Source organism: Salmo trutta, chromosome 14 (assembly GCF_901001165.1).
Source record: "Salmo trutta chromosome 14, fSalTru1.1, whole genome shotgun sequence".
Lineage (NCBI taxonomy): Eukaryota > Metazoa > Chordata > Actinopteri > Salmoniformes > Salmonidae > Salmo > Salmo trutta.
In genome coordinates this window covers 3,646,041-3,672,419 of record NC_042970.1, presented here as the reverse complement: position 1 = coordinate 3,672,419, position 26,379 = coordinate 3,646,041, and the positions used below count along the sequence as shown (strand labels likewise).

The following is a 26,379-nucleotide window of genomic DNA, read 5'->3' as shown; positions in this document are numbered from 1 at the left end:
TTCACAACTAAATCACTGAAGACTTTATTAACGGTTCATAAGGAAATGAATGGAAATCCTGCAGGGGTACTGTAGGTCCCCGAGAGAAGGGTTGGCCCAGTGACATAGAATGATATGTAATAAATCATTATTATATACATATGTGATTTTATCTCTAGAAGATGGTCAGCCCTGGTATAATGGGTTTGCTGGCAGATGGGTAAAGGGAGGGGGTCTAAACCAGTCTTGGTGTAAAGAGCATTGGGCCTGTCTTAAACTGGTCTTGGTGTTTGGGGACAGGAAGTGTCAGAAGCGGTCTTGGTTACGGCTGGGTGGTGGAGGGCCTAAACAGGCCCGGGGCTGGGTGTTTGGGGACAGGAACAGGGGCTGTCAAGACTCTGGCCACACCGCCAGCAGCAGTAATGGTCCTGGTGCCACGCCCGGCCATCTGCCCCCTTCTTGTAGTCCTCACAAAAGATCAGCTGCAAACAGGAGGAGAAAAAATAGGATGTGTTTAAGGTGCATCTTTATTGTATAAAATGTTTCTCTATGGAACCCAAAAACCCGTTGGGACCTTAATGTTCATCCTATCCTATTCTATTCCCATGAGTCTCCCCTCACCTCGTCAGACCCTGAACAGCGTGGTCTGGTCCTCTGGCAGTAGTGTCTTCCACAGAGCAGCTCTCCTTCCCTCCTGCCCCCCCCCCTTTCCTCTCCGCTCCCTCCCTTCACCTCTCACCTCATCACATCCTGAACAGCGTGGTCTGGTCCTCTGGCAGTAGTGTCTTCCACAGAGCAGCTCTCCTTCCCTCCAGTAGTACACTAGATCCACCAGAGCCTCTCCACACTCTGAACACACGAAGCAGGTCGGGTGCCACTGCTTGTCATAACCCGCCCACTCTGCATAGACCACAGGACTGTCCAGGGGGGCGAGCTCCCCGCAACCACTGCAATGCTGTAGGAGGGGGAGAGTCGAGGGAGATGGGGTGGTGGGGGGGGACAAAAGTGAAAGATGTGGAATAAGAGGGAACAGGGGGAGAAAAAACAAACAACTCCGTTGAGCAAAATTACACCGCAGGAATGGAGGGGGGGGGGGGGGGTAACCCACTAGCCAGTATACTGTCCCATCCACACAACATGATGGTAGTGCATCGTCCTCTCTCACAGCCCACATCACTACAGCAACAGCGTCAAAGCCAAGCCCGAAACGTGGTGCATTCTTGTTATGATATAAGCAAAGTCAGATGTTTAGTCAGCTTTTAATTGTTTTCATAATGCTCTCCGTCTGTCTGTTTGTCTCTGTCGTAACGATGGCCTGTATGTACTATATAGAAGACTTTAAGATAAAGATAGCGTTCTCAATGACAATCAGTTGAAAACAAATGTCAATGTACAGTCACACTTTGTAGTGAGACTAACATCTGAAGGCAAAGGATTGTCCACACTTGAGCTGACAGAGACGGCGACAGAGAGAGAAGCAGAGTAAGAGACACAAAGACAGAGAGAAAAGAGACAGACAGAGAGACACACAGACAAAGACAGAGAGTGAAAAGCAGAGACAGATGGAGACAAAGACAGAGAGAGAAGCGGAGACCGATGGAGACAAAGAGAAGCAGAGAGAGAAGCGGAGACCGATGGAGACAACGACAGAGAGAGAAGCGGAGACCGATGGAGACAACGACAGAGAGAGAAGCGGAGACCGATGGAGACAAAGAGAAGCAGAGAGAGAAGCGGAGACCGATGGAGACAACGACAGAGAGAGAAGCGGAGACAGATGGAGACAAAGAGAAGCAGAGAGAGAAGCGGAGACCGATGGAGACAAAGAGAAGCAGAGAGAGAACAGAACTCCTACTCCCACATTTGTAGCCAGCCCGGTTTATTCAGTTGATATTTTAACAGGGCATAAACACATCCTTTCCTAGCAGCTGAACACAGACGGCCTCAATGAGTCATAAATCCTTGGTTTTATCACTATCCACAAAGGCACTTACTAGGTTGAAAAGACAAGGGCCCTACAGGCACTTACAAGGTTGTGTCCCAACTAGTGCCCTATGGCCCTGGTCAGTCAAAGAGCCCTATGGGCCCTGGTCGGTCAAAGAGCCCTATGGACCCTGGTCAAAGAGCCCTATGGACCCTGGTCAAAGAGCCCTATGGACCCTGGTCAAAGAGCCCTATGGACCCTGGTCAAAGAGCCTTATGGACCCTGGTCAAAGAGCCCTATGGACCCTGGTCAAAGAGCCCTATGGACCCTGGTCAAAGAGCCCTATGGACCCTGGTCAAAGAGCCCTATGGACCCTGGTCAAAGAGCCCTATGGACCCTGGTCAAAGAGCCCTATGGACCCTGGTCAAAGAGCCCTATGGACCCTGGTCAAAGAGCCTTATGGACCCTGGTCAAAGAGCCCTATGGACCCTGGTCAAAACTAGTGTACTATAAAGGGAACCATTTGGACCTCAGTGTGTGAAGACAACCCATTCACCGCTTCTGTCTTACGGGTTCAAGGATCCTAATTGGGTTTTGCCCATCTTCAGTGTCGGATGTATTGAAAAAAAAACAGTAACTACATGTAAAAAAAAAAAAATGTTTTGGAGACGACGTTTTCATCTGACAGCAACGCTAGAAGACAACTACTTGCATCCATTTGCTGTATATGCTTGTTACCTAAATGATTGTCCACAATACAAAATGATGCCCCCCACAAAAAAATATATTTTTTTCCTGTCATAATCATAGACTACAGTGTAACTGTCACTCTGAAAAGGCTTGATAGACGTTGTTTTTTAATGTCCATTTGGTATTTGGCTATTTTATTAGGATCCCCATTAGCTGTGGCGATAGCAGCAGCTACTCTTCCTGGGGTCCACACAGAACATGAAACGTGACATAATACGGAACATTGATAGACAAGAACAGCTCACAGGACAGAACTACATACAACGCATCCGGAAAGTATTCAGACCCCTTGACTTTTTCCACATTTTGTTACGTTAAAGCCTTATTCTAAAATTTATTGTAATTATTTTTTCCCTCATCCCCCCACACACACACACACACACACACCAAAAACAGATTGAAATTTTTTAAAGACAGAAATACCTTATTTACGTACATATTCAGACCCTTTGCTATGAGACTCGAAATTGAGCTAAGGTGCATCCTGTTTCCATTGATCATCCTTGAGATGTTTCTACAACTTGGAGTCCACCTGTGGTAAATTCAATTGGACATGATTTGGAAAGGCACACACACGTCTATATAAAAAAAAGTGACTAGTTTCAGGAAACTAGGCATATGTCGTAAGTCACAACTTCACAGGAGAGGCATTTGAATGTTCATTTTTTTTTATCCAAATGTATTTTTGGCAGAAATGCCTTTTGGAACATTTGCTCTTTCATGTGCCTTAATAACAAACTTGTGTCATCTGTAAATATGAATAAAGTTGTTAAATTATGAGCCTAGTTGGTTTAGCCACAAAAAAAAAAGACAGGAACCTTCCCGTTAGCCATGATTGGCTGAGACCGGCACTAACCGGTGCCCCTGTATATAGCCTCCACATTGACTCTGTACCGGTACCCCCTGTATATAACCTCCACATTGACTCTGTACCGGTACCCCCTGTATATAGCCTCACTTGTTATTGTACAGCTACTGTTTAATTATTTGTAACTTTTATTTTCTATTTTTTTACATAACACTTATTTTTTTTAATCTGAAAACTTCTTAACTGCATTGTTGGTTAAGGGCTTGTCAGTCAGCATTTCACTGTAATGTCTACACCTGTTGTATTCGGCGCATGTGACAAATACACATAGCGAGCAGTTCATTTTATAGACAGCTGATGCTACACGGTAGACCAATCCAAAACTCCTCTCTCAGCATGTCCAACCCATTTATGTTATTATTTCATTATCAAATTGTAATCCTTTCTACTGCATTTTTTTTTTTTCAAAATATATAAAACATTAGCGATGGAGAATTGCAAAATGTCTTGATACTGCTCTCAATAACATTGCTGCCCTGAATTTCAGGCGCTATCGAAAAAGGTCAGTGGAATAAAAGTTGTGATGGACTACTTTCATGAGGACGATTCTTATGACATCACTTGTGAACCAAGTGACTTGACACAACTTTCCAAACAAGCTGTACAAACAAAACGGAAGCGATACAGGACGACTTATTTAATGAAAGGGGTTGCAGTCTGCCGTGAGGTGTTTATCCATGTATACGGGTAAGAGGCTAGCTACAGTTTCACATATTATACATTTCTAATTTTGTCAGAAAGTTGTTTTCATTGCAAGTTAAAGCTTAAATGGTTAGCTAGCTAGCTAGCTAGTGTTAGGTGGGTGGCTCTCTAGCTAAAATGACATGTATGATCTGTGTTGTAATAGTATCTCAGAAATCCATTTGCATTGCTAGCTAACATTGAACCTATTTGGTTAACTTTAGCTGGCTATGACAATCGGTTTGTATTGCTAGTACTCTATGGATGGGGATTATGGTTCACTGTTTAGCTAGCTAGCTACATGTCTAAACAAAAGACCAAGTTAACCTGTTGGGGCAGCATTTGCACGGCCGGATAAAAAAAACGTACCCGATTTAAACTGGTTACTACTCTTGCCCAGAAACAAGAATATGCATTTAATTAGTAGATTTGGATAGAAAACGCTCTAAAGTTTCTAAAACTGTTTGAATGGTGTCTGAGTATAACATAACTCATATGGCAGGCCAAAACCTGAGAAGATTCCATACAGGAAGTGCCCTGTCTGACAATTTGTTGTCTTTCTGTTGCATCTCTATCAAAAATACAGCATCTGTGCTGTAACGTGACATTTTCTAAGGCTTCCATTGGCTCTCTAAAGCCGCCAGAAAGTGGAATGGGGTGTCTGATGTCTCTGGGCAAAGAACAGCAGCAGAGTTTGTGAGTGGTCAGCCTGGGGACAGTGAGACTGAGATGCGCGTTCACGAGATGACTCCATTTTCCTCTTTCAGCCTTTGAATGAATACAACGTCGCCCAGTTGGAATATTATCGCTATTTTACGAGAAAAATCGCATAAAAATTGATTTTAAACAGCGTTTGACATGCTTCTAAGTACGGTAATGGAATATTTACAATTTCTTTGTCACGAAATGCGCTCGCGCGTCACCCTTCGGATAGTGACCTGAACGCACGAACAAAACGGAGCTATTTGAATATAACTATGGATTATTTGGAACCAAAACAACATTTGTTGTTGAAGTAGAAGTCCTGGGAGTGCATTCTGACGAAGAACAGCAAAGGTAATACAGTTTTTCTAATAGTAGTTCTGAGTTTACTGAGCCCCAAACTTGGTGGGTGTCAAAATAGCTAGCCGTGATGGCCGAGCTATGTACTCATAATATTGCAAAATGTGCTTTCGCCGAAAAGCTATTTTAAAATCTGACACCGCGATTGCATAAAGGAGTTCTGTATCTATAATTCTTAAAATAATTGTTTTTTGTCACCGTTTATCATGAGTAATTTAGTAAATTCACCGGATGTTTTCGGTGGGTTTGCTAATTCTGAACATCACATGCTAATGTAAAAAGCTGTTTTTTTTATATAAATATGAACTTGATTGAACAAAACATGCATGTATTGTATAACATAATGTCCTAGGAGTGTCATCTGATGAAGATCAAAGGTTAGTGCTGCATTTAGCTGTGGTTTTGGTTTTTGTAACATATATGCTAGCTTGAAAAATGGGTGTCTGATTATTTCTGGCTGGGTACTCTGCTGACATAATCTAATGTTTTGCTTTCGCTGTAAAGCCTTTTTGAAATCGGACAGTGTGGTTAGATTAACGAGAGTCTTGTCTTTAAATGGCTGTAAAATAGTCATATGTTTGAAAAATGGAAGTTTTCGGATTTTAGAGGAGTTTGTATTTCGCGCCACGCCCATCATTGGATATTGGAGCAGACGTTACGCTAGCGGAACATCTAGATGTAAGAGGTTAAGGTGTACCTGTTGATGTATTTCATGGCCTACCTTCAAACTCAGTGCCTCTTTGCTTGACATCATGGGAAAATCAAACGAAATCAGCCAAGACCTCAGAATTTTTTTTTTAGATCTCCACAAGTCTGTCATCCTTAGGAGCAATTTCCAAATGCCTGAAGGTACCACGTTCATCTGTACAAACAATAGTACGCAAGTATAAACACCATGGGACCACGTAGCCGACATACCGCTCAGGAAGGAGAGGCGTTCTGTCTCCTAGAAATTAACATACTTTGGTGCGAAATGTGCAAATCAATCCCAGAACAACAGCAAAGGACCTTGTGAAGATGCTGGAGGAAACAGGTACAAAAGTATCTATATCCACAGTAAAAACGAGTCCTCTATCGACAACCTGAAATGCCGCTTAGCAAGGAAGAAGCCACTGCTCCAAAACTGCCATAAAAAAGCCAGACTACGGTTTGCAACTGCATATGGGGACAAAGATTGTACTTTTTAGAGAAATGTCCTCTGGTCATTTTGATGAAACAAAAATGGAACTGTTTGGCCATAATGACCATTGTTTTGTTTGGAGGGAATAGGGGGAGGCTTGCAAGCCGAAGAAAACCATCCCAACCGTGAAGCACGGGGGTGGCAGCATCATGTTGTGAGGGTGCTTTGCTGCAGGAGGGACTGGTGCACTTCAAAATAGATGACATCATGAGGTTGGAAAATTATGTGGATATATTGAAGCAACATCAAGACATCAGTCAAGAAATTAAATCTTGGTTGCAAATGGGTCTTCCAAATGGACAATGACCCCAAGCATACTTCCAAAGTTGTGGCAAAATGGCTTAAGGACAACAAAGTCAAGGTATTGGAGTGGGTGTCACAAAGCTCTGACCTCAATCCCATAGAAAATATGCGGGCAGAACTGAGAAAGCGTGTGCGAGCAAGGAGGCCTACAAACCTGACTCAGTTACACCAGTTCTGTCAGGAGGAATGGGCCAAAACGTACCCAACTTATTGTGGGAAGCTTGTGGAAGGCTACCCGAAACATTTGACCCAAGTTAAACAATTTAAAGGCAATGCTAGCAAATACTAATTGAGTGTATGTAAACATCTGACCCACTGGGAATGTGATGAAATAAATAAATCATTCTACTATTATTCTGACATTTCGCATTCTTAAAATAAAGTGGTGATCCTAACTGACCTAAAACAGGGAATTTTGAAAAACTGGAGTTTAAATGTATTTGGCTAAGGTGTATGTAAACTTCCGACTTCAACTGTATACATGTTTCTAATGTCCTCTTCAAGTGCTGGCTTTTCACCCACAGCGACCAACCCACCATTCATTCCAATCTTAACTCCTGTATGTGAACTTTATGGTTCAACATAATTAAAAAGTGAAGAGAGCTAAGCATTTGTAATATGAATGTCAAAACCAAAAAAATTATTTTCTGTTTAAAAAAAAAAACTCAAATTATTCTTGTAGGAAAACATATCTCCTTCAAAGTCCAGGGGTGATGAAAGAGAAAAGTAAGGAATTGAGTAATGAAAGAGAAATGTAAAGTAGCCTAAGAATGGAAAGGCGTGGAGTAGAGTGGGAGGCTCTTTGGAAGCAGGAAGAGCCTGAGGATAGGTGAGAGACGAGGTCAACAGATCTGGGTTCAAGTAGTATTAGAAATCATTTCAAATACTTAATCTGTGCTTGTCTGGCTTAATGGAACCAATAGAATAGTTACTCCCAAAAACCATCTGACACGTAAAGCAAACACTCCTGTAAATATTGTAGTTAAAATGAGACTTACATATTCACTTTTACAGCAGTCAGTCCCATTGGTGGTAGGAGTATCAACAGGGTCTGGCTGGACATTGGTGGCCTGCCCATTCCCAGTTCCGTTCTTCTGCTTATCTCCTTTGATGACGGGCGGAGGGTTAGCGCCTCCCTCCCCAGGAAGAGCCACCTCCCCTACTCCTAGAGCCTCCTCCTTGTAGCGCTTCATGAAGACAGACATGGCCTGGAGCTGGTGGAAGGTACAAGACCAATGATGGGGAAATAAGTGTTCAGTCTATATGGTGTATATTCCATCCTCAACTATGGTTTAATGAATGTAATTTTTATTACTGCTCGCGAAGCTTAATATTTTATTAATTAAAATAACAAAATCATGTCAAATGTATGTTAACATAAATAATGGGTAGCTGTCTGCACTCTTTAGAAGGTTCTTCATATCAAATAGTGTGTGGGTTTGAAAATAAGAACCTGAGTGAAGAGACGGAGCACACTATCCAACATGTGGACAAATCCAAAATGGAGGATTTATTTATTTGAAAGGACAAGAAGTGTATCAAATCAAATTCTAACCTGATCCTCTGGTAGTGGCCCGTGGCACTGGGAGGGGTCCTGATCGTAGACAGGTAGCTGTCTCATCAGCTGCCTGCGCCGGTACATCGCTCCCTCAGTCCCTGCTACAGGACGCTTTTCTTCTGGAAGCAACTCCATATACAGCATTGCCTGGACAGGAGAGACAGAGAGACAGGTAGGGACGGAGAGAAGACAGAAAGAGGGAGTAAGAAGAGAGAGAGGCCGTGAATCCCAAACCACCCCCCCGCTCAAATCAACTCGCTCTGAGGCCCCCCCCCGCCCCCTCACCCCCCCCCCCCCTCACCCCGTTGTCACGTGTTGCTGAAAAAAACTCTGAGAGACTTCCAGAGTGGTGAGGGGCTTCCAGAGTGGTGAGGGGCTTCCAGAGTGGTGAGGGGCTTCCAGAGTGGTGAGGGGCTCCGTTAACCCATCACTTTTGGGACACACACACACACACACACACACACCTGACTTGAATGATGCAATTAATTTTCCACTTTTAAACAATATCATGAAATTCAAATGAACAACCCCCCCCCCTTTCGTTTTACAGGATATACACAGAGTACACCAAACATTAGGAACACCTTCCTTAGATTGAGTTGCACCGGCAACAATAGCAGCAAATCTAACGTGTCCAGACAAGTATTTTTGTTACTTTTAGGAGCTGGGTCCTGTAAAATACTTTGAGAGTATTGCTTGAGCTAAACGGTACAGGTAACATCTTTGATTAGTTCTGTTCGTTAAAATAAGGACTGTAGTCAGCAGCAGCTATAGGTGGCTTTGGGACCTGAGATTGGTTCCTTTAACACGAGAAAAGCCCTTTAAAAAACCTGAACTACACCCTACAACGCCACCTAAATAGCACCCTATTCCCTACGTGGTGAACGACTTTAGACCAGGGCCATATGGGAGACAACCGTGGTGTGTTTCCCCATTCCCGGTAGTTGAGAAACAACCTCTAGTTCAGTGGTTCCTAACCTTTAAAAAATAATAATAATAATAATAATAATAAATAAAAATCAGTTACAGTACCACCATCTGATTTTGCTCTGCCCAGATTTACCCCCCCCCCCCCCCCCCCCCCCCCCATGTGCATTTTACCCCCTGTGGTTAGACCAAGTGCCCCCAGGGGTCCCTATTACCCCTGGTTGGTGGTTGGGAACCACTGCTCTAATCTACAGGGTCCCTGTTTGGGAACAGAGCACAGAGGGATCCATTCATACTGTAGTTCCCTGAGGCCCTTCTCCCTGTTCTGCCCCATACACACCCACACCGCAGCAGACCGCATTACCCACGCTGCAACACTGACTCGTTGTTATTAACAGAGCAGCCTTTATGGTGATGTTTAACACCACCACTTTAAGAGCAGTTTAACTAGCGTTATATGACAAATAAAACTTCTTGGCAGACATTTTTATTTTTTGGGGGGGGGAGCACACACACACACAACACAAACACACGCATTCCAGAGCAGTTCCACAGTGCTGGCCAATCAGCTACACCTCACAGTGCTGTGAGAGAGCTAGGGGACCATCACTCTCTCCTACAGCCTTCAGGCTGCTGTCAACACAATGTTGCCTCGCTAGCAGAGCCTTCCAACCCTCCATCCCTCCTTTCCTAATCAAGCCAACCACCACAACCATTGGGCCTACCAAACCACAGCTGTGACCTAGGACAACCCTGCTTCTCTACTACTGTCAGCACTCTGTGACCTGGCACACCACTCTATTTCTCCATCTCTAACAAATACGTATATCTAGCTAGTCTCTCAAAACAGCCAATTATCCTTCATCTCTCCCCTAATAACAGATGTCATCGAACACATTCCTAACAGCCTCAGTAAATAGTAAACCTCGGTCACATTGGGTTTTCTTTGTGAGCACATCCAGGACAGATCGGGTGGGCTACAGCGCTTTTTAAGGGGTAAGCTCTGCTCACCACTCTCTGCCTGCCTCACACTCTACAATCCTTGGGGTAAAGCTCACCACTCACCATTCCACCACTCTACAATCCTTGGGGTAAAGCTCACCACTCCTGCCTGTCATTAGTGTGTCCTGATGAAGGTTTCCTGGAAGGCCGGCCCTGGCTTTAAGAGCATAAGGAAGACAGGCAGGAGAGAGGCCCCACACACACACACACACACACAGGCTTTAGCAGGCAGGCTGGATCATGTTCCTCGCTGCATCATACAACTCTGAGGTATTCTTATAGAGAGACCACTAATATTTACTGTACCACTAAGAGAAATATACATTAGCCGTTCCCGTGTCAGAAAAAAACTACACTGAGATCGTATTACAGATGAATGAAACTCTCAATCCAATATAAAACCTTGATCTGAGTTCTCTGTTGTGTAGGTCAGACTAGGTGAAGCAGAGCCATTCTACAGTTGGGACATTAAGGTTTCTACATTATGATGTATTAACATCACACTGCAACATTCAATAACAGCCATGTTAGAACCCCATTAACATGACACTACAACATTCTATAACAGCCATGTTAGAACCCCATTAACACTACAACATTCAATAACAGCCATGTTAGAACCCCATTAACACTACAACATTCTATAACAGCCATGTTAGAACCCCATTAACACTACAACATTCTATAACAGCCATGTTAGAACCCCATTAACATGACACTGCAACATTCAATAACAGCCATGTTAGAACCCCATTAACATGACACTACAACATTCTATAACAGCCATGTTAGAACCCCATTAACATGACACTACAACATTCTATATCAGCCATGTTAGAACCCCATTAACACTACAACATTCTATAACAGCCATGTTAGAACCCCATTAACATGACACTACAACATTCTATAACAGCCATGTTAGAACCCCCATTAACATGACACTACAACATTCTATATCAGCCATGTTAGAACCCCATTAACACTACAACATTCTATAACAGCCATGTTAGAACCCCATTAACATGACACTACAACATTCTATAACAGCCATGTTAGAACCCCCATTAACATGACACTACAACATTCTATATCAGCCATGTTAGAACCCCATTAACACTACAACATTCTATATCAGCCATGTTAGAACCCCATTAACACTACAACATTCTATAACAGCCATGTTAGAACCCCATTAACATGACACTGCAACATTCAATAACAGCCATGTTAGAACCCCATTAACATGACACTACAACATTCTATAACAGCCATGTTAGAACCCCCATTAACATGACACTACAACATTCTATATCAGCCATGTTAGAACCCCATTAACACTACAACATTCTATAACAGCCATGTTAGAACCCCATTAACATGACACTACAACATTCTATAACAGCCATGTTAGAACCCCATTAACATGACACTACAACATTCTATAACAGCCATGTTAGAACCCCATTAACACTACAACATTCTATAACAGCCATGTTAGAACCCCATTAACACTACAACATTCTATAACAGCCATGTTAGAACCCCATTAACATGACACTACAACATTCTATAACAGCCATGTTAGAACCCCATTAACACTACAACATTCTATAACAGCCATGTTAGAACCCCCATTAACATGACACTACAACATTCTATATCAGCCATGTTAGAACCCCATTAACACTACAACATTCTATATCAGCCATGTTAGAACCCCATTAACACTACAACATTCTATATCAGCCATGTTAGAACCCCATTAACACTACAACATTCTATAACAGCCATGTTAGAACCCCATTAACATGACACTACAACATTCTATAACAGCCATGTTAGAACCCCATTAACACTACAACATTCTATAACAGCCATGTTAGAACCCCATTAACCTCTACGGGCTACGGGGGCAGTATTGAGAATTTTGGAAAAATATGTGCCCATTTTTAACTGCCACCTACACCAACTCAGAAGCTAGGATATGCATATTATTACCAGATTTAGATAGAAAACACTCTGAATTTTCTAAAACAGTTTGAATGGTGTCTGTAAGTATAACAAAACTCATATTGCAGGCAAAAACCTGTGAAAAATAGATTAAAAAAAATGTGAATTTTGTGACAGTACTATTTAGTGTCATTGTTTTATAGATACCATAGTGAGAAAGGATTCAGTTCGCAACTCCTACGGCTTCCACTAGATGTCAGCGATCTTTATAAAGTTGTGTGAAGCTTCTATGATGAACAGAGAGCAAATAAGAATACAGTGAAGTTGACGTCCCTGGGATGTCGTCACTTCCATTATGGTCTGCACCTGCGCAATCATGAGACACGAGACATTTTTAAAAAACATAGGAGAGTTCGGGTTGAAACATTACTGATGTTTCACGTTAAAAATGGCTCTAAAGATTGATGCTAAACAACGTTTGACATGCTTGAACAAACGTAAATAGATTATTTTTGTAACTTTTTTAACTTTTCGCCGTGACTTCACACCCCCACCCCGCGCTACTTTTTAGTAGCCACCGAAGCGCTAACAACATGGAACAACTTGGAGTTATTTGGACATCAATTATGAACTTTGTCAAAAGAAACCACATTTGTTGTGGACCTGTGATTCCTGAAAGTGCCAATGGATGAAGATAATCAAAGGTAATGGATTATTGACAATAGTATTATTGATATTACATGGTTACAAGATGATGCTAACATGTTTAGCATACCCTTTTGTTCTAAGCACAGCACCCGGTTTATTGCAACTTGTGATTTCCCAGTAAAGTTATTTTGAAATCTGGCAAGACAGTAGCATTTACGAAATGTTAAACTATAATTATTTGAATGACAATATTATAATTTACCAATGTTTTCGAATAGTAATTTTGAAAATTGTAACGTTGTTCACCGGAAGCATTTCAGAGAAGAAAAAAATCTGGATTTCACTGCTACTGTAAAATGCGTTTTTTGGATATAAATATGAACTTGATGGAACAAAAAATGCATGTATTGTATAACATAATGTCCTAGGAGTGTCATCTGATGGAGATTGTCAAAGGTTGGTGCATAATTTTAGCTGGTTTCTGCTTTTGGTGACGCCTGACCTTGAATTGAAAATGGATGTTTGTACTTTTGTGGCTATGTACTGTCCTAACATAATCTAACTTTATGCTTTTGCCGTAAAGCCTCTTTGAAAATCGAACAATGTGGTTAGATTAAGGATATGTTTATCTTTTAAATGGTGTAAAATAGTTGATTGTTTGAGAAATTGAAATTATTAGATTTTTTATGTTTTGAATTTCCAGCCTTGTTAGCAATCCCGTCTCAGGGTTCATTGCTAACCCGTGGCCTCAACAGGTTTTAACACTACAACATTCTATATCAGCCATGTTAGAACCCCATTAACACTACAACATTCTATATCAGCCATGTTAGAACCCCATTAACATGACACTACAACATTCTATAACAGCCATGTTAGAACCCCATTAACACTACAACATTCTATAGCAGCCATGTTAGAACCCCATTAACACTACAACATTCTATAACAGCCATGTTAGAACCCCATTAACATGACACTACAACATTCTATAACAGCCATGTTAGAACCCCATTAACATGACACTACAACATTCTATAACAGCCATGTTAGAACCCCCATTAACATGACACTACAACATTCTATATCAGCCATGTTAGAACCCCATTAACACTACAACATTCTATAACAGCCATGTTAGAACCCCATTAACACTACAACATTCTATAACAGCCATGTTAGAACTCCATTAACATGACACTACAACATTCTATAACAGCCATGTTAGAACCCCATTAACATGACACTACAACATTCTATAGCAGCCATGTTAGAACCCCATTAACACTACAACATTCTACAACAGCCATGTTAGAACCCCATTAACACTACAACATTCTATAACAGCCATGTTAGAACCCCATTAACACTACAACATTCTATAACAGCCATGTTAGAACCCCATTAACACTACAACATTCTATAACAGCCATGTTAGAACCCCATTAACACTACAACATTCTATAACAGCCATGTTAGAACCCCATTAACACTACAACATTCTATAACAGCCATGTTAGAACCCCATTAACACTACAACATTCTATAACAGCCATGTTAGAACCCCATTAACACTACAACATTCTATAACAGCCATGTTAGAACCCCATTAACACTACAACATTCTATAACAGCCATGTTAGAACCCCATTAACACTACAACATTCTATAACAGCCATGTTAACTCCCCAGTAGTATAAAATAATTACAGTGAGTGAAAAAAGTATTTGATCCCGTTTTTTTTTTCTATTTCCCTCATTAAAATGCAAATCAATTTATAACATTTTTGACATGCGTTTTTCTGGATTTTGTTGTAACTAGTCACCCTCGGTGACATTCACCATTTTATATCCAAAATAGGTGACCTAGGTCATTCGTGTATATCCCATGAGAAGGGGGGAGAGCTTTGGATTACTACTGGCTGTAAATGAACGAGTGATGCATTTGGAGCAATACTGGCTGTATCCAAGACTCAGTCAATCGTTCACATAACAGAATGCAGCACGCGACTGATGAGAAAAGAGACAACCAATTTGCTAGTTACAGTGTGCGCTCTGGAAAAACAGCTTGTCAGTTACAGCAGCGCGTCCCCTGAACTATAACGAAGAGGTAGGTGAAGCCTGACCATGGAGACAGGGGTGAGAAGGTGATGAATCATACTTCATGAGCTGTAATCGAAAAACAACTGGCATTTGGAAAGTTCGAGGTGAGTATCGTTTAGTATCTTGCTGGCTGGATCGAATTCTCCGTTAGCTAGCCAGAGAAATGTTGAGCAACATTAGCCAACTTAACTGATCAAATACTTGAGTGTATGGTGTATATAACAGGGTACTTTTTCCACCACTGAGCTCTGCATTAACATTAAATGGGGAATATAAAAAACATGCTATGTAACTGAATATCTAGAATAAGAAGAAAACAAACATGCTATGTAACTGAATATCTAGAATAAGAAGAAAACAAACATGCTATGTAGCTGAATATCTAGAATAAGAAGAAAACAAACATGCTATGTAGCTGAATATCTAGAATAAGAAGAAAACAAACATGCTATGTAGCTAAATATCTAGAATAAGAAGAAAATTCATCTAAAAAGAGCCGAACTCTAAACATATGGCTCTGTAGTGATGGTGGCTGTGGACAGACCATCAGTTCTGACTGACTAAAGGTGGGAAATGCCAAGTCTGGAACTATGTTGACCTCTACTACATCACACCTCAATGCTGCCTCTGGCTGAGGATCACTGTGCTGTTACAGTCAGGTCCTATTCTGGAAGAGAGCAAATCTTTAATGGAGCTCTTCAAAAAAAAATTGTAGGAGCTGGACCAGGTCCGACCAGGCCTTTTGTCCACAGGGACCCTTGAGGCCTCGTGTCAGAGCAGAGCGGAATGCGTTAGCAGGACAGAAACACATAAGGTCTAGAAATAAACCTTGTGCCCACTGTGTGTCAGGGTGAAACCTTTCCCCCCCCCCCCCCTTTCTCAGGGGGACGTGGAATTATTGATTAATTTCAGCTGCTGTGACTTTAGTTTCCTCTTTCCGAGCACCAGAATAGGACAGGGCCAGAATAGGACAGGCTTCTGTCCTCCACCATGGAATTTGAACTTCACAGGCAAAGTGGTCATTTTAATTCAATGCAGTATAACTACATACTTTTACTAACTCAATCCAACAGGTAAAGTGGTTCCTTCCTTCCTTCCCTCCCTTCCTTCGTTCCCCCTCACCAGTTTCTGTGTGAGTCCTGGCGGTGCCCAGTCGTAGGTGATGGTGTTGAAGGTGGGGTCCTTCCTGGACACCACAGGGTTGGTGATAACCATGCGGTTACGTTTGTACACCCGGATGCCCTTCACCTGTTACACAATGGAAAATGTACAGTATTTATGGCCTCAGGTGGTCAGACGGTCTAAGCTGAAGCCTCCAGAATACACATCCTGCTGTAGCTGGGTTCAACGCCGTCCCCTCTGCTATTTCACATCTCTCTATTCCAGACCTGGGCAACTCCTCGGGGGGGACTGATTGGTGTCACACTTTTGTCCACCAGCCCCAGTTAACACACCTAACTCCAATAATCAACTAATCATGATATTTAGTTAAAAATGCAAACAGTTTAAACCCCCCCCCGAGGACAGGAATTGCCCAGACCTGCTCTATTCTATCCAATAAAATAACATTATTTATTTAACCTTGATGAAGTCCCATTGACGTCAGAAGACCTCTTTTACCCGGGATTCAGAATAACTTAATCTCCTTGATGATATGAAATGCAGTGTATTCCTCCTGAATTGTGTTTTTAAAAATGTTCAAAATCCATCAAATCAAAAGATCACCTTGGCTGTCAGGTGGACGTATTTGGAGTCGGCGAGGAGACGACCCATCTTGTGATCATCCTCTAGGTCTGAGCTGTGACCATGGTCTTCCACACTGCAGCCACACTGGGTACAGGCTTTTCTGGAGGCAGAGAATTCGTCATATATAAAGGTAAAGTCATCCTCCAGTGTCCGGACACCCTGCATGCAGGGCAGAACAGATCAGGGCAGAGTAGAACACGGCATGGCAGAGTAGAAGAGGGCAGATGATGATTCAAAATAGCTAACATACATTATTGTACAAAACACTTCCACTCTTTGTGATGGGTGGGTGTGTGCTTGGTTCTGATTGGTCCTAAGATCAGAACCAGCAACCTATGGATCTACTTGATCTTTCCAATGTATCTCTTTTTTTGTTCCTCTCTAATCAGGGACTGATTTAGACCTGGGACACCAGGTGGAGGATTCCTCTCTAATCAGGGACTGATTTAGACCTGGGACACCAGGTGGAGGATTCCTCTCTAATCAGAAACTGATTTAGACCTGGGACACCAGGTGGAGGATTCCTCTCTAATCAGGGACTGATTTAGACCTGGGACACCAGGTGGAGGATTCCTCTCTAATCAGGGACTGATTTAGACCTGGGACACCAGGTGGAGGATTCCTCTCTAATCAGGGACTGATTTAGACCTTGGAAACCAGGTGGAGGATTCCTCTCTAATCAGGGACTGATTTAGACCTGGGACACCAGGTGGGTGCAATTTATTATCAAGTAGAACAGAAAACCAGCAGTGCTCTGGGAAACTCATAGGATTTCAATACCCCTGGCTTAGGTTGAAGACATAGGTTAGAACAAGTCACATTCACAAGCTTTGGAAAATAAACTGATTCATGTCTAGAATTTTTCCTCATTTATGCAAAGAATTATGGGATATTATATTTTAGTTTTCCAACTAAAATATCTACAGGAAGTACCTCTTCATATCAACAGCAATAAAACAAAATCAATTTTTGTTTGGTTCAGCTGAACAACTATCAAAAGTTGTTTAGTCCTAAAGCTAAAAATGAAACACATAAAATATTATATATTCTTAGGAATAGTTGAATGGGAGCAGTGGATTCTGGTCAGTTTTAGAACGGTGTGTTTATCATAGATTAGTTGAATGCCAAATAGCCCCCTGTTCCCTATATAATGCACCACTGTTAACACGGCCCCTTGGGGGGGGGGGCTCCACTGTTTACACGGCCCCTTGGGGGGGGGGGGGGGGGGCACCACTGTTTACACGGCCCCTTGGGGGGCTCTGGTCAGAAGTAGTCTAGCGGAAATGGTGCCATTTGGTAAAAGGACAATATTTCAGGACCACACACACACACACACACACACACACACACAAAAACACTCCATTATGGCCATCGGCGGCAGAGAGGCAGTCAAGGCAAATGGAGCAAAAACATTCCAGAACCATTAGGGGAGAACTAAAAGGGAACTAGGAAAACTTAGGAAGCCATCTTGCTTTACACCACTGCGTTGTGTGTAACGTTGGGGATAAATTACCTCCAGGAATGTGGGAGGAATCCAGAGCAGATCCCTTTACATGACAGACACGTTGCACCCTTCCCTACTAGAGCCGCTGACCACATCTGGGGAGAGGAGGAGGAGAGGAGACAGACGATTAGACAAGGAATACAGGGAGGGAAACACTCAGTGGACACAGACCTGAGCCTCAGAGGCATTTGAAAGCCTCGTATCCTCAACTCATAAAGCATACAGACACCCCTTTGATGCGATTTATTAGGATCCTCATTAGCCTTGGACTGTATGTTTGTTTTACTCCATGTGTAACTCTGTCTTGTTGTATGTGTCAAACTGCTTTGCTTTATCTTGGCCAGGTCACAGTTGTAAATGGGAACTTGTTCTCAACTAGCCTACCTGGTTAAATAAAGGTGAAATAAATACATTTTAAAAAGGCAAATCATCTCACCGTGTGTGTGTGTGTGTGTGTGTGTGTGAACATGTTAAAGAGGAACTGAACCAAACAGCCTGTGTGGCATCGATATTATTCAGAAACATCGATTGTAGTCCTAACATTGACAAAAATATTGAAGTACGATAACTTTTGGTCATAACAACTGGCCTACCTGGTTAAATAAAAATGAGAAATAAATAAAAATGCCAACATCAACAGGTAGTCTTACTGGGGTCACATAACGAAATAGACATTACAGACAAAAATACTTTCCATACATTTAAAAACATGAACATGCAGTGTGTGTGTGCGCGCGCGCGCGCATATCTTCAGTTACACACACACACACACACACACACACACACACACACACACACACACACACACACACACACACACACACACGTAGGTAACATGGGGAGAGGCGCTGTGCCGTGAGGTGTTGCTTTATCCGTTTTCTTGAAACCAGGTTTAATGTTTATTTGAGCTATATAAGATGGGAGTTCCATGCATTCATGGCTCTGTATAATACTGTACATTTCCTTGATGTACAGCCCTCTGTTTACAATGAAGATCAAGACGTGCCGCTCTGTTCTGGGACAGCTCCTTGCAGCACTTGACCACATGACTGGACAATTATCAAGATAAAACTAGAGCCTGCAGGACTTGCTTTTGGAAAGCAGAGCATTTCTTTATTATGGACAGACCTCTCCCCATCTTTACAACCACTGAATCTATGTGTTTTGACCATGACAGTTTACAATCTGAGGTAACGCCATGTAATTTAGTCTCCTCAACTTGTTCAACAGCCACACCATTCATTACCAGATTCAGCTGAGGTCTACAACTTAAGGAATGATTTGTACCAAACACAATGCTCTTAGTTTTAGAGATGTTCAGGACCAGTTTATTACTGCCCACCCATTCCAAAACAGACTGCAACTCTTTGTTAAGGGTTTCAGTGACTTCATTAGCTGTGGTTACTGATGCGTATATGGTTGAGTCATCAGCATACATGGACACACATGCTTTGTTTAATACCAGTGGCAGGTCATTGGAACATCATTTAGAAACACACTCACAGGGCCGTATACACACACACACACACACACAATAATAGTGAAGACATCAAAACTATGAAATAACACATATGGAATCATGTAGTAACCAACAAAAAAAAAAAGTGTTAAACAAAATCAAAATATATTTTACATTTGAGATTCTTGAAAATAGCCACCATTTCAGACTCCTAAAACATTAGCAGAGTGATGTCACGGATTACAGATACACTGAAACTCTCCCACGACTAGAATGATGTCATTGAGACTGGATTTTTATTTTATAAAAAAAAAAAAAATGTATTCTTCATGACACTTGAGATACAATTATATCCAATAGTAACCAAAAAGCATTAAGAAGAAGAGAAAAAAAACAGAAAAAATTCCCACAACTGTGTGTGTGTGTTTATCTGTATGTATGCAGTTTGTACATGGACGATCCCTGTGATGAAGCAGCCCTGTCCTGTGTATCCTGCAGCAGCGTGCTGTCTAACTCTCTCTGTGTGTGTGTGTGTGTGTCTGACTGCGTGATCCTCCAATATAATTCTGTAGTGATTGGTCTGACTTATGAGCCAACTCTTCCTTAATGCTTCAACTCAGTCTAAACAACAAGCTCATGAATGAACAGCTTAGAATAGACTTGAAGATGTTTATTTTAAACTTGGGACCTGAGCCAGGTTGTTTTTCTCTCTCTCTCTCTTGGACAAAGCCTGATTTGGGGGGGGGGGGGGGGGGGGGGTCCTTGTTCTGAGAAACTATGGCTCTTATTCACAAAGCATGCTGATCTAGAGTCAGGTCTCCCCCCCCATATACAGTGCCTTGCAAAAGTATTCATCCCCTTTGGTGTTTTTCCTATTTTGTTGCATTACAACCTGTAATTTAAATGAATTTTTATTTGGATTTCATGTAATGGACAAACACAAAATAGTCCAAATTGGTGAAGTGAAATGAAAAAGAAGAGGAAAAGTGGTGCGTGCATATGTATCCACCCCCCTTTACTATGAGTGGATATGTATCCACCCCCCTTTACTATGAGTGGATATGTATCCACCCCCCTTTACTATGAGTGGATATGTATCCACCCCCCTTTACTATGAGTGGATATGTATCCACCCCCCTTTACTATGAGTGGATATGTATCCACCCCCCTTTACTATGAGTGGATATGTATCCACCCCCCTTTGCTATGAGTGGATATGTATCCACCCCCCTTTGCTATGAAGCCCCTAAATAAGATCTGGTGCAACCAATTACCTTCAGAAGTCACATTATTTAACTAATTATGTCCACCTGTGTGCTACCTAAGTGTCACATACATACATACATACATACATACATACATATACATACACACACACACACACACACACACACACACACACACACAAACCTGTTCTGAAAGGCCCCAGAGTCTGCAACACCACTAAGCTAGGGGCACCACTAAGCTAGGGGCACCATGAAGACCAAGGAGCTCTCCAAACAGGTCAAGGACAAAATTGTGAGGTTATAAAAAAATCTCTGAAACTTTGAACATCCCACAGAGCACAATTAAATCCATTATTAAAAAAAATTAAGAATATGGCGCCACAACACACCTGCCAAGAGAGGGCCGCCCACCAAAACTCACGGACCAGGCAAGGAGGGCATTAATCAGAGAGGCAACAAAGAGACCAAAGATAACCCTGAAGGAGCTACAAAGCCCCACAGCAGAGATTGGAGTATCTGTCCGTAGGACCACTAAGCAGTACACTCCACAGAGCTGGGCTTTACGGAAGAGTGGCCAGAAAAAAAGCCATTGCTTAAAGAAAAAAATAAGCAAACACATTTGGTGTACGCCAAAAGGCATGTGGGAGACTCCCCAAACATATGGTAGAAGGTACTCTGGTCAGATGAGACAAATGTAGCTTTTTGGCCATCAAGGAAAATGCCATGTCTGGCGCAAACCCAACACCTCTCCTCACCCCGAGAACACCATCCCCACAGTGAAGCACGGTGGAGGCAGCATCATGCTGTGGGGATGTTTTTCATTGGCAGGGACTGGGAAACTGGTCAGGATTGAAGGATGGCGCTAAATATAGGGAAATTCTTGAGGGAAACCTGTTTCAGTCTTCCAGAGATTTGAGACTGGGACGGAGGTTCACCTTCCAGCAGGACAACGACCGTAAGCAACACTTGAGTTGTTGAAGGGGAAACATTTAAATGTCTTGGAATGGCCTAGTCAAAGCCCAGACCTCAATCCAATTGAGAATATGTGGTATGACTTAAAAGATTGCTGTACACCAGCAGAAGCCATCCTACTTGAAGGAGCTGGAGCAGTTTTGCATTGAAGAATGGGCAACAATCCCAGTGGCTAGATGTGCCAAGCTTATAGAGACATACCCCAAGAGACTTGCAGCTGTAATTGCTGCAAAAGGTGGCTCTACAAAGTATTGACTTTAAGGGGGTGAATAGTTATGCACACTCAAGTTCAGTTGTGTCTTTGTTTGGTTCACAAAAAAAGATGTAGCATTTTCAAAGTGGTAGTCATGTTCGAGTAAATCAAATGATACAAACAAAATCAAAATGCTAAATCTATTTTAATTCCAGGTTGTAAGGCATCAAAATAGGAAAAATGCCAAGGGGGGGGGGGGGCGAAATACTTTCGCAAGCTGCTAATCTTATTCATTGAGATCTAAAAGGCAAAAAAACTCATCCATGATCAGTACTCCTACTCGGAGACACTTTTCTGAAGAGGGACCAATGAGCACAGCATCGTGTGCCTGACCCCTCCCCTCCCTCTGGTCCAGGTCTATTTATAATCCATGATGTTGCAGAGTAGACTGCCAAAGCCAGCTCTGCTTTATGTACAAAGCACCATCATCGATCACGCTGTCCTTCACAGGAATACAGAGAAGAGACATGACAGAGACATGGGACTCGAAGGACACACAGGACAGAGGGCCCGTTCAAAATGGCACCCTAATCCCTATATAGGGCACTACTTTTGACCAGAGCTCATAGGGGTGCCATTCCCCAGGCAGCACTTCTGTTCTGAAAGTGTCTGTTGAAAAGGTTAAGCAGACAGCATTAGAAACAGGAGAGCAACAAAACAAACTAGGAGGGCAACCATGGTATCAAATCCCTTTGTAATCCACAGCTCTGATGGCTGTCGGTCAGGGTAAATAGAAGGTGTCAATGCAGGCAGGGTGAGGCAGCCACTTCGGCTTGGCAGACGTCTGTTATGCACTAATGTGACCGCCAAAGTAAACAACTGGTCTGAATGACAATGTTGTTCACTCAGAGGTGGCGCACACACAAACAACTTACAGACGATCACACACGACAAGCTGCAGGTTCTCTCAAACCAGAAAAAAATTGTGTGATTTATAGAGCCACAATAACCCAGTCAGTCTTTATGCTTGGAGTATAAATACATAACGAGTGAGATATGCAAGTTACATTTTGCTGCCTAAATAGTGAGATATGCTAGCTACATATTTCTGCATCAATAATGAGATGTTGGCTACATATTTCTCCATAAATAGTGAGATATGCTAGCTACATATTTCTCCGTAAATAGTGTTGCTATGAAAATAAAAAAAAGTAAATAGACTTTCATTGCAACCACATTAGGGTGTGAAAATAAGAAAAATTGTGTGCTGCCTAAAAACCAATGTTGCTTTAGTCGGACGGGAAGAGTGAGCAAAGCAAAGTAGGTGTGGAGGATCTATTTTTCGTTGTAAATGGCTGTAATGTTGTAACGGCTCTGTCGTTCTAAACACGTTAAGTATGAAGTTAGGAACTCAGCCAGAGCCGGGTGCGGAACTGAAGGGCCTAATAGCTCTAGGAAAGACTTGGATGGAGGAGGCCACGTCTAAACTGAAGTGGCTAAAGAGCCTCTAGTCTTCAATAAACACACGTTGACACATCCAATCAACTATAAATAGACAATTGTAGATGAATAGAATAAAATGCCACTGTCTTTTTGTAATAACATATATATTGTAGCTTACTGCTCATCAAACTCAGTTTATTGATTGGACTGTGGAATACTTTGTTTCTGAAACACTGAGGTCTTTCATGAACTCTTCCTTCCCTATTGTAGAGTCGAGGAGTTCAGCGTAGGGTTCAGAACCGTTTTCAGAGAATTGTTAAATGTGTCACTCGTAAATATGACAACTTTGTGTGAGTACAAGAACAGGGTTGGGGTTGTTGTTGAAATGTAGGAAAGTATTTTAATGGGTCTGTCCTGTTGAATTGATGTGATCCGTCTTAGTCTCTAGTGTGACAGGAGGAATAGCTGTGACACAGAAACAGACTAGACCAAGACTCCATCCCAAAAGGCGCTCTATTCCCTATCTAGCGCACTACTTCTTTAACCAAGACCCATAGGGCTCTAGACAACAGTAGGGCGCCTCCCACCGGGAGGGAGAGGTCATGTTGGCTGGGATCATCTGCAGCACAACAATGTGTGAATTCAGGATAAATCCGTAGGGACGGTCAAGTAAGCTTAAGAGAGAGACGGACGGTCAAGCTATTTCAGAGAGGATTTTAAAAAGGTTGTGGCTTAGTTTTTGGTATTTCAAACGGTCTAAAGCAGCTCACCATAGACAGGTGGTTGTTAAAGGACACGGCTTTCGATATCAGACTAAGACCTTTCAACACCATGCATACCGTAGCCAGTGAAAAGTCTTTGTTAGAGGACACTGCTTTCAATATTTGTATTTATTATGAGATCCCCATTGCTCTTCCTGTCTGTCCAACTAAATTAAGGCAGTTTCTACAATTTTTAAAACATTACAATACATTCACAGATTTCACAACATACTGTGTGACCTTAAGCCCCTACACTACCACATATCTACAGTACTAAATCCATGTGTATATAGTGCATATGTTATCATGTGTACAGTAGGCATGTGTCCGTTCCCGCTGTTCCAATATCAGACTAAGATTCAACACATGCATACCGTGCTCAGTCAACAAGTATCACACTTTCTTTTATTAGGCCTTCCATTAAAAAGATCAGACAGCTTAAATGACCCATAGAGGTCAAAATAAATGCTCTACAGTGCCGTCGGAAAGTATTCAGACCCCATGACTTACATTTTGTTACGTTACAGTCTTATTCTAATATTTGATTAAATTGTTTCTCCCCCCCTTCATCAATCTACACACAATACCCAATAATGACAAAGAAAAAACAACTTTATGGATTTTTGCAAATGTATAAAAGAACAGAAATATCAGTATTGAGAACCTTTACTCAGTACTTTGGCAGCGATTACAGCCTCGAGTCTTCTTGGGTATGACGCTACAAGCTTGGCACACCTGTATTTGGGGAGTTTCTCCCATTCTTCTCTGTAGATCCTCTCAAGCTCTGTCAGGTTGGATGGGGAGCGTCGCTGCACAGCTATTTTCAAGTCTCTCCAGACATGTTCGATCAGGTTTAAGTCTGGGTTCTGGCTGGGCCACTCATGGACATTCAGAGACTTGTCCTGAAGCCACTCCTGCATTGTCTTGGCTGTGTGCTTAGGGTCATTTGTCCTGTTGGAAGGTGAACCTTCGCCCCCAGTCTGAGGTCCTGAGCGCTCTGGAGCAGGTTTTCATCAAGGATCTCTTTACTTATCTCCATTCATCTTTCCCTCCATCCTGACTACTCTCCCAGTCCCTGACACTGAAAAACATCCCAACAGCATGACACTGCTGCTGCCACCGCCATGCCTCACCGTGGCTTGGTCTTTGCTCTGACATGCTGTGGGACCTTATGTAGACAGCTGTCTGCACCTTTCCAAATCATGTCCAATCAATCTAATTTACCACAGGTGGACTCCAATCAAGTTGTTTAAACATCTCATCCAATCAAATTGTAGAAACATCTCAAGGATGATCAATGGAAACAGGATGCACCTGAGCTCAATTTCAAGTCTCATAGCAAAGGGTCTGAATAAATAAGGCATTTCTGTGTTTTCACTTTGTCATTATGGGGTAGTGTGTAGACTGATGAGGGGGGGAAAAATATAAGGCGTAACAAAATGTGGAAAAAGGAGTCAGAACACTTTCCGAATACACTGTATGTAGGGAGATAAACCCTTTTTAAAAAAAACATCAGTCTTGGTGGATTACTGGTCAGAATATAACGTTTGCATTCCTATAAGAAAACCTAGCACCACCGTTCCTCACAAAACACTGACAGGGTCAGGTTCAAGAAGGGAACAGGTTACACTAACAGACTAGTACAGACATCAGTGGAAAACACTACAGGAAATATGGAAGATTATGCATAGATTGTGGTTGCTGCTACAATTATTATTTTTTAACACTTTTTTTTTTTTTAATTGTGAAAACATTTACAAGTGTGTTTCACTCACCTTCTCTATTCCAGAGGTCAAATCCATAGTCCTCAAGTTGAAGGGCTGAGATAAAGTTCCAAAGAGAAACGTAGCCTATCTGGAGGTGTGTTGGATAGCTCTGCTCTCTTCAGAGAACTGTGGTGAACTCCACTACTATGGTTTTCTGCTGCACACGAGTCTGACAAAGAAGGCTTAAATGACTGGCCGCTGGGATTCCCTGGAACACTCGTGCCAACCCAATCGCAGCAAAGTAAAACACCCCACAACCAATAGAATTCCAGTGGTATTTTCCCCCTCCTCCTCCCACTTTTTTTTTTATTTTTTCTTCCCCTTTCTCTTTCCTACAAATTGGGAACACCCATTGTCTGGATCAGATAGAGACAT

General features: G+C 42.2%; 1 protein-coding gene across 2 annotated transcripts; it reads right to left on the bottom strand.

Moving 5' to 3' along the window:
- LOC115207269 (LIM and cysteine-rich domains protein 1) lies at positions 1 to 26,197 on the bottom strand. 2 transcript variants are annotated; one of them, XM_029774247.1, is made up of 8 exons: positions 26,014 to 26,193; positions 18,194 to 18,279; positions 16,660 to 16,780; positions 16,057 to 16,182; positions 8,300 to 8,449; positions 7,743 to 7,958; positions 719 to 934; positions 1 to 461 (listed from the first exon to the last, which is right to left on the bottom strand). In XM_029774247.1, exons 1-8 carry the CDS (start codon positions 26,038 to 26,040, stop codon positions 324 to 326), a joined length of 1,080 nt encoding a protein of 359 aa, XP_029630107.1. In that variant the 5' UTR covers positions 26,041 to 26,193; the 3' UTR covers positions 1 to 323. The 2 variants fall into 2 exon arrangements, with proteins under 2 accessions (XP_029630107.1, XP_029630108.1); XM_029774248.1 differs by lacking the exon at positions 1 to 461 and adding an exon at positions 562 to 673 and having other exon boundaries at positions 792 to 934; positions 26,014 to 26,197.
- Between the last annotated feature and the right edge of the window lie 182 nt (positions 26,198 to 26,379).